Raw genomic sequence first — 8,779 nt, 5'->3', positions numbered from 1 at the left:
CTGTGGGAGGGGATGGAGTACCTCGGTGGGCTGCTGCCCGGGTTCTTCCTTCTTGTCTGAGATCATGGTGTTGGAAGGGAAGGCGCTAGATATAGGAATTGAGAGCAAAATTCATGGCTCACTTGCCTGTAGGATTTGCAGTTTGCAGGGAACTACTTGCACAAACTTCATGCTCTCCCAATTGTCGTTTACTCTTTTCATGAATATACAATTTTCTTTACACAGGGAAACTTCACAAAGCGTTTTCCCTTCCAAAGTTAATGCAGGACGAAGAGAACACAAATATATCCACAGCGTATCTACAGAAGTTGACTTTTAGCAGCAGGATCATAGAATCACAGAGTCATCAAGGTCGGAAGACCACTAAGATCATCCAGTCTAACCATCAACCCATGCCTGTGACTGCTCTAGGCTGTGTCACTCAGGGTGACATCCACCCTTTTCTTGAAAACCTGCAGGGACAGTGACACCCCCACCTTCCTCAGCAGCCTGTTCCAATGCCTCACCATGGGACAATCTGATGGATAGGGTCACCGCTGGATGGACTGGACCACTGGGTGGTCTGGACACAGCCTGAGCAGGCCGAGTCACCAGATGTCCAGCTCCAGCTCCCTGCTCTCACCTTGGGCTGCCCCACGTAGCTTCAGCACCTCAGCTCCATCGGAGCCCTGAGCTGCCCTCCATCCTTTAACCCTGGCATGGTGCAGGAATCCCACCAATTCCAACCCATGAGCGCATGCAGGGGGCCAAACCTTTTGCAGCCAGACCCTTGGGGGTGTTTACGGTTTGCTGAGCTCCATTCTGGCAAGGAATGGGAAGGGAACGTGTCCCTGCAGAGATGACCTGTGCAGGGACAATTTTTAAGCGAGGACAACTCATTTGTAAACAGCCGTAGAGATGCAGGTAGGGGGCAGCAGGAGGCTTCGCAGCCTCTGCCCGGGAGCTCTTTACTCTTTGGGGGAGCACGAGAGGGAAAATAGTCAGGAGCAAGAGCCTGGGACAGGCTGCACCCTGCACTGGGCAGGGCAGCAGAGCTCAAGCTCCCCTCGGTCACGTTTAAAGGATAAAACCTTCGCCTGAACAGGGGCTTGAACCCTGGACCCTCAGATTAAAAGTCTGATGCTCTCCCAACTGAGCTATCCAGGCTCACATTTGGGCTTTTGGGTGATGCTTAAGACGGCCCATTGAGGACCGACCCCACATTGCCATCACCGGAGGGATAACATGGGGCATGCTGTGCTCGCCCAGGCTGAACTCAGAGCTCCAGCCCTGCCTTGGGGTGCTGGGGAACATGGGGGAAACACAACCCGAGGAGAGGGCCGGCAGTGATCATACGCGGTCAGTTCCCTGCGCTGTGGATGCAGCAACCTCAGTTCCAACCCAAGACACAGCAGTGGTTTTGCAGAGAGCCTGGCGTGCCCCGCGCCAGTGTCACCCACCGGAGGCATGCTGTGGTCACTGACCGCACGCGGCTCAGGGACACCAATGGATTTAGCCACCCGTGGGCAGGTCTCTGAGGGTACAAAGTGTCTCCAGTCACCGCAGTGTTCACAGGGGATGGCACATTTGCAAGGCCGGGCCTTCGTCCCTCCCAGTCCCTCCTCCCCATCCCGGCCAGCCCCTTGCAGCTCTCCCCTCCCCTGCAGCCTGCGCTCCTGGACCTGCCTAAGATATAAAAGGCCGTTTGCTCCGTTTGCTGGAGGGAGCCCAGCCAAGCTGGCCATGGGGAGGACGGGTGCCGGGCTCACGCTGCTGACGCTGCTGCTGCTCCCGCAGCCTGCATCCCAGTTCTGGCTCTTCAACGTGCTCTTCCCACCCACCACCACCCCAGAGGCACCCCCGACCAACAGCACACCGCCCGTGGTGCTCGGTAAGGTGACAGCTGCCCAGCCCAGGGTGCTGGCAGTGAGGCTGGGGCACTTCGCGATCTCTGCCTGTCTTGCCGTGTAGGAGCACTGAGGGTGCAGGGGCTGCCATGCTCAGCCCAGCAGAAAGCAAAAGGGGTTCGGAAATCCCCCAGCACAGCTGAGGTGGGGTTCAGGATTTGCCCTATTAGGGGGGCTCTGCTGATGGAGAGACAGGGGTTACAACATCCTCCAGATTGCGGCTCCGCTGCTTCTGTTCCAGTGGGACGGAATCTACCAGCTCTTGCTCCCCTGCAGCTTGCCCCGTGCTTTTTGCAGTTAATTCATCCTCTGCTGCAGCTCTTGCAGGGTGTCTATCCCACAGCAGATAACCTTGCCTGGGCTACAGCGAGCTGGTGGGCAGCTTCTGCTTGCAGCAGAGGTGCGCAAAGAGGTTGGGGCATCACCTGGGGAGATGGGGATGAGGAGTTCCGCAGCCCGGCCGGGGTTGTTTGCAAACAACTGGCTGGCAGCACATGGCTGCAATCTGCCTCCCTGTGCCAACACTGGCATGGGTTTTTGCCACGAGACCTGTGCTGAGCTGGGGTGTTCTTTTTCACCCTTTTCTTGACTCAGAAGGACTTTCCCTTTTAAAAAGAGAAGAGAAAAAGCAGAACATCCAAAGACTGACCCCATGAACTCCCTTCCCCATGGGGTTCTCGATGCACAGGGCAGCCTGGCACACAGCTTGGCAGGGCAGCCATGCCCACAGCCTCTGGCACTGTGTGTTTGGAGAGGCAGTGGCTGCAGCCTTGCTGGCCAGGAGGCTGTCACCGCACTAGGCGGGGGATGGTACAGCACGAGTGTCCTTGTGCCACTTCTCAGGATGGCATGCAGCAGCAGGAACATCTCCACAGCCCTTCTGTGAGCCTGCAGCTTGTTTAGACCCCCAGGCAGCCTCATTGCAAGCATCCTCCCAGGACGTCCATTTCTCCCCATCCTTGCCTCTGCTCTGTGCCCCCATGCCAGCCTCAGCCCCTGCCCCATGCCCAGACTGGAGAGCCGGGGTGGTCCGGACAGCGTTCACGTGCAGCCCATCCCCCGGGGTCTGGCATCCCAGAAACCCCCAGTGCCCTTAGGACCAACGATAACCCCTCTGCCCCCACAGGAACTCCCTTAATAATTACCTAGTGTCCTCTCTGAGGTGAGGCAGAGATCAGAGCTAAGCAGTGGGGTTCTGGCTGCATCAGGGAGAATGGTGAGGCAGGAGGAGGGCACCCAGCTGCTCTCAGCACTGTTGGGATGCAGCCCCCCATGGGGCTGCCCCATGGGACACGGGGTGACCTCCTGTCCCAGGAACTGCCACCTACTCTGCTTGCTCCCAGAGCAGGTCCAGCTCCCCAGCTCCTGCGCCAGCATCCTCTTGTATATCAGTAAGGATGTGCTGATCCTCATGTGTTGAAAGGAGGACTAGAACTTTCCCATATGCACAAGTGTGAGGGAGGTCTGGAGCAGGTTGAGCAAGGCAGCCAGCATATCCCATTCCCCTCTCACATGGTACAAGGCTCCTGCACCCCTGGGAATGCTCTGCAATGCCGTGGAACTGTGGCGGATGGGATGCACTGGAGCATCCCCAGACCAGGCTGCCCTTGCACCCCACTGCAGGGACACTCTGGGGCTGTCCTAACCCCCCATGTCCTTGACACAGTGGGAGCTGCTGGGTTCAGCCCATACCCAGTGCTCCTATCCCAACAACCTTGCAGACACTGAGGTCTCTTTCCTTCTTTACTCTCACCCAGCCCTTCGGGGCACATCTCGGACCCTATGCTGGGAGCAATGACAGCAGTGAGTGTCCCCTGTCCCTGCCAGGGAACCACAGGGCAGCTCCCCGAGGCGGAGCCCCGGTCACAAGGCAGGCCATGAACTTGGTTAAAATGGTGTTGTGTTTACTGTACAATATTTGCAGCAAATTCTCACAGGGAACAGTTTGGAATCATTTCAGAGACTTTGTTCAATCTGCTCAGAGGGTTTAAAGTTCAGGAAAACAATGTGTGGGCCTTGGGCTTCAGCACATGGACAATTTTCACCCCAGACAGGGCCTCTGCTACCCCTGGATGAACTGATAGGCGTGATGGGTAGAGCACGGGATACGGTGGGGCTGGGCAGTTCCAAGGAACACCAACCCCATCCCCGTGGCTGCAGAGAGGAGGAGGGAAACCCAGCCAAGCTCGGGGAGAAACATTGGGATGCTCCATGCCGGTTATCTCTGTTCACTTGGACCAGTGCTGGGTGCGGGTGACAGCTTGGTGGTCCCATAGGATGCACTTTTAGCACAGTTCCAATGCTTCTATGCCCAGCCTGCATCTCCAAGTGGCCTAAGACGTGCTGTTCTTGGTGAGGACCAAGGCATGGGCAGGCTGTTCTCTGTGAGTGCTGCTCCAGCGACATCCAACAGCAACCAACAGCAGGTTCCTGGGTGTCCCCAGCCAGGCAGCCCCAGGGCAGGCTGCGGGCCAAGAAGGCATGAGGCCAGGCAGCTCCACAGATGAGGTCTACCTGGCTGTAGTCTCCTTCTGTGATGCCCCCAGTGCCCGGGTGCCTTGGGAACCAGCTGGAAGCCAAACTGGACAAGCCGGATGTAGTGAACTGGATGTGCTACCGCAAAACCGAGGACTATTTCACCATCTGGCTCAACCTCAACACGTTCCTGCCAGTGGGAGTTGACTGTTGGATCGACAACACCAGGTACCGCTCACCCCCATCCTGGGAGCTCCCCGGGTTAATGACCCACAGGAATCTCCCTCCCCTCTCCTCCCTCTGTGGCCCTGACCCTGCACACACACAAAACCATGGGAGCATCGTCCTTCCTGGACTCTGCGTTGTGAACACGGTTCTCATCAACGCTTCATGAACACCTGCCCCTTTTCCATATCCCACCATGTGCTCGTGACAGCCTGTCCTCACCACCTCCTGCCAACGCTGCCAGCCTTCCCTGGGGCAGCAGGGTCAGGACGTGGGCCCCGCTGCTGCCTTCTGTCCTGTTCCCTCCACAGGGTAGTGTACAACCGAACTGCTCGGAAAATGACCAACGCCCCCGGGGTCCACATCCGCGTGCCTGGCTTCGGCAAGACCTATTCTGTGGAGTACCTGGATCAGAGTAAACTGGCAGGTGAGAGGAGCCAGCTTCGTGGAGAGGCACAGGGTATCCAGGGCTGCCATGCATCCCCAGCAGAGAGGAGTCCCTGTATCTGTGGGGTTCATCCCAGCTCAGTCCTGAAGAGCTGATGGAGCCCAGGTCACATGGGCATGAAGGATGCTGGCCCCGGGACAATACCTCCTCAGCCTCAATTGCTGTGCTGTGCCTCCAGGCTGCACAGAATTGCAATCTCTGACCAGAGCAGTCAAGCTACAGAGTTTAGCAGATGAAATTCCAGCCTGTGATCAGGATAAGAGCAGAAAAAGGATAACACAAAACCAGTGACCTAAATCCCATCTGTTCTCTCTCTGCAGGTTACCTGCATACCCTAGTTCAGAACCTGGTGAACAACGGCTACGTGAGGGACCAGACAGTTCGGGCAGCCCCCTATGACTGGAGGGTTGGTCCCCGTAAGTCTGGGGTTGTGGCCATATCACATGTGCAGGGAGGGAGGCAGGATGGCTCTCTGAGGAGCAGTGTGGTGGTTCAGCGTGGTTCATCATCCCTTGGACAGGGGTGGCTGGCTGTGGCTGTGAGTAGCACTCTCATGTGAATGTATGCGGTGGCACTTTTGGCATCTGTGCCCACACATCTCTCTGGCTGAGGCTCTTAGTGTCAGCCCGTGGCTGTGGGAATCTGGCCAAGAGCTGGTGCCTCTCTTGTCCGCAGAGGAGCAGCCTGAATACTTCCAAAACCTGAAGGCACTGATAGAGGAGATGCACGATGAGTACAAGCAGCGTGTCTTCCTCATTGGGCACAGCATGGGCAACCTCAACGTCCTCTACTTCCTGCTCCAGCAGAAGCAAGCCTGGAAAGACCAGTACATCAGGGGCTTCATCTCGCTGGGTGCCCCTTGGGGAGGGTCCGTCAAGCCGCTGCGTGTCCTGGCATCAGGTGAGTGATTCCTTGTGGGCAGAGGCTTCTTTGTTTTCTTTCTCTCCTGCAGAAGTGGAAGAGTGGCAGTGAGGGACAAACAGCTGAGGGCTAGGGGTGCTCCTTGAAATCAGAACTGCTCATCCTGGGCAAAAATAATGCCTCAGCCACAAATCATGGGGCCAGGAAAGCAGTCTGGGCCACGCTCACTCTCTTCTCACTGCCTCCCTGGACAACTGCACTGCTTCTGACAGTGCAGGGCTGTGAGCTAGATGGATTTTTGCTCCAAGCAGTACAGCCCATATGCAGCTGAGGACGTGGAGGCCCCTGAAGGGACACACACACTGTCCTGCATCACTGGCTTGCATCTCCCTGTATCTCAGAGCCCATCCCCCATAAGCTTTTATTTTTTCAGGCTTCTAACTTCCTTCACCTAGTTTCTCTTTAGCCTCTTTTCAGTCCAGAAAGCCACAATAAATTGCCTAATGCTGACGGCCCGCATATCCACAAGTCACAAGCTGAGCCTCCAAAATGCATGGAATTCATTTAAAAACGCGTGCTTGCAAATTTTAACATCTGACCCCTTGCATCACTCTTAGTCATCTTATCACACTTTTCTCTGTTATCACAAGGGCCAGAGTCATTTTTTTTAAGGTAATTGTATTGTTGCATGGTCTTAGGACTCCAGACACACTAAAAACACCCGGGCTTGCGGGATGAGTGCAGGTTGGCCACACATCATCAGCCCCCTTGAGCTCACTCACTCACGTGTGGAGCTGTAGGGCTTGCAGGGCTTGGCTGGTTAGGGACATTATCTGTCCAGCTTTGTCAGCACTCGGCCCCTTCTTCCAGCCAGAGGGCTGAAGTCAGAGAGGAGGATTTTGATAGGTGCATGCTGTCAGTCAAGAGTGGCCAAGAGGCGTCTGATCTCAGCGGCCCAAGGGTGTGTTTTGGTGCATTCTGTCTGTCCTGCAGGTGATAATCAGGGCATCCCACTCATGTCCAACATCAAGCTGCGTGAAGAGCAGCGTATGACCACCACCAGCCCCTGGATGTTCCCAACGAGCTTGGCCTGGCCTGAGGACCACGTTTTCATCTCCACACCCTCCTACAATTACACCTACCGGGACTACCAGCGGTTCTTCACCGATGTCAACTTGGAGGATGGCTGGTACATGTGGGAGGACATGAAGGACCTGCTGAAGGGATTACCCCCTCCTGGTGTGGACACATACTGCCTTTATGGCACAGGCTATCCCACAGTGGAGACTTACATATACGATGAGCATTTCCCTTACGAGGACCCCGTGGACATGATTTATGGTGATGGGGACGACACTGTCAACAAACGCAGTTCAGAGCTGTGCAAGCGGTGGCGCAACCAGCAAAAGCAGAAAGTGCATGTCCAGGAGCTGCGAGGCATCGACCACCTCAACATGGTCTTCAGCAACCTGACGCTGACCTCCATCAATGAAATATTGCTGGGGAGCACCAAGGCTGGGGCTGGCACCGAGGAGCAGGGAGAGCTGGAGCAGATGGGTGCTCTGAGATCCAGCCCAGAGGTCAGGAGGAGGGGGAACAAAGTCCTTAAGGAGCCCAGAAAGAACTGAAGGAGGTGATGGCCAGCTTCCCTCTGTGCTGGTATCCACCAGGAGCTGGCATGAAGGGGAGTAAAGGACTCAGAGCTGGGTATCTATGAGAAGGAGCAAGAACAACAGCTCGGGTGGATGGGCTGGCACCTTCTTCCACTCTGATTGTTGGGTTGTTTTTTTTTTTTTTTGGGAGCAGTGATTAATTACACTTCAGAGGCTTGTCACTTCCCACTAGTGGATGGATAATTAACCATGCTGCCAGCTCATTAACATCACACTCGTGGATTATGGCGTGTGAGCAAGCCCTCAATGCTAGCAAGCTATCTTTAGACACTTCAGGCCGTGGTGCCATAGCCTCTGTTTGTACAGGACAGCTTCCATGTAGCAAGAAAGTGCTCATGATGCCAGGGCAGCCAGCAGGGTGGGTAAGGACAGGAGGACAGGCACAGCTTGCAGAAGGGCCCCCGCCAGCCCCCATCACACAGGCAACAAGCTGAGCCCCTGCTGCAAGGCTGGCTTAGAATCAGCAGATCTACCTAATAAACATACTTGGCTTCTACACCTCCAGCCTCCTTTGTGCAGCGTCTTCCAGCTCGCCTACATGAGTGTGGCTGGGTGATAAGCAGTGTGCAATGGAAATCTAAGTGGAGATTTAGGTTAGACATAAGGGGAAAATGTTCCACTCAGAGGGCGGTGAGGCCCCAGCACTGCTGCCCAGAACTGTGGGTGCCCCGTCCCTGGAGGTGCCCCAGGTCATGGATGGGGCCCTGGGCACCTGAGCTGGGGGGTCAGCCAGCCCATGGCAGGGGGTTGGAGCTCGATGGGCTTTGAGGTCCCTTCCAACCCAACCGTTCTGTGAGCCTACGAAAACTCTGTAGTGAGCAGTGATGGGGCGTGAGGAAGAGGCTCAAGGCTGCATCCACGCAAGGTCAGGTTGGATGCTGGGGATGTGTTCTTCACCACTAGGCTCCCCAGGGACACAGCCGCAGCCCCAAGCCTGTCAGCACTCAAGAAGTGCTTGGACAACGCTCTCAGATGAATGGTTTGATTTTGGGGCGATCCCGTGAGGAGGTCGGGGTTAATCTCAATGTGCTCCTGGATGACTTCCACCTTAGGAAATCCTGAGAGATTCTCATTTCTGGACAGGATCCCAGGAGCCAGGCTTTCAGAATAGCGACTAGGACCTCATGGTACAACCACAGACATGCCAAAATCTGGGAGACGGGGCTGAGTCCACCACCCAGAGAAGCTCAAAACCATTGGGACCCTCAAAG

General features: G+C 55.9%; 1 protein-coding gene and 1 non-coding gene across 2 annotated transcripts; one reads left to right on the top strand and one right to left on the bottom strand.

The window, feature by feature from the left end:
• On the bottom strand, positions 1,074–1,146 carry TRNAK-UUU. Its single transcript has one exon. It is a non-coding gene; the product is annotated as a tRNA-Lys (tRNA).
• Positions 1,687–8,072, top strand: LCAT (lecithin-cholesterol acyltransferase). The gene is made up of 6 exons (XM_021408054.1): positions 1,687–1,870; positions 4,433–4,589; positions 4,898–5,013; positions 5,355–5,450; positions 5,710–5,934; positions 6,889–8,072. Exons 1-6 carry the CDS (start codon positions 1,723–1,725, stop codon positions 7,521–7,523), a joined length of 1,377 nt encoding a protein of 458 aa, XP_021263729.1. The 5' UTR covers positions 1,687–1,722; the 3' UTR covers positions 7,524–8,072.

Source organism: Numida meleagris, chromosome 10 (genome assembly GCF_002078875.1).
Source record: "Numida meleagris isolate 19003 breed g44 Domestic line chromosome 10, NumMel1.0, whole genome shotgun sequence".
NCBI classification, from domain to species: domain Eukaryota; kingdom Metazoa; phylum Chordata; class Aves; order Galliformes; family Numididae; genus Numida; species Numida meleagris.
Note: the sequence above shows the minus strand (reverse complement) of the source record. Positions and strands in the feature narration are given on the sequence as shown.

Coding starts and splice junctions, on each gene's coding strand:
- LCAT (XM_021408054.1), top strand. CDS start 1,723: ATGGGGAGGACGGGTGCCGGGCTCACGCTGCTGACGCTGCTGCTGCTC. Junction 4,590..4,897: donor TGTTGGATCGACAACACCAG/GTACCGCTCACC, acceptor TTCCCTCCACAG/GGTAGTGTACAACCGAACTG. Junction 5,451..5,709: donor TGACTGGAGGGTTGGTCCCC/GTAAGTCTGGGG, acceptor TCTTGTCCGCAG/AGGAGCAGCCTGAATACTTC.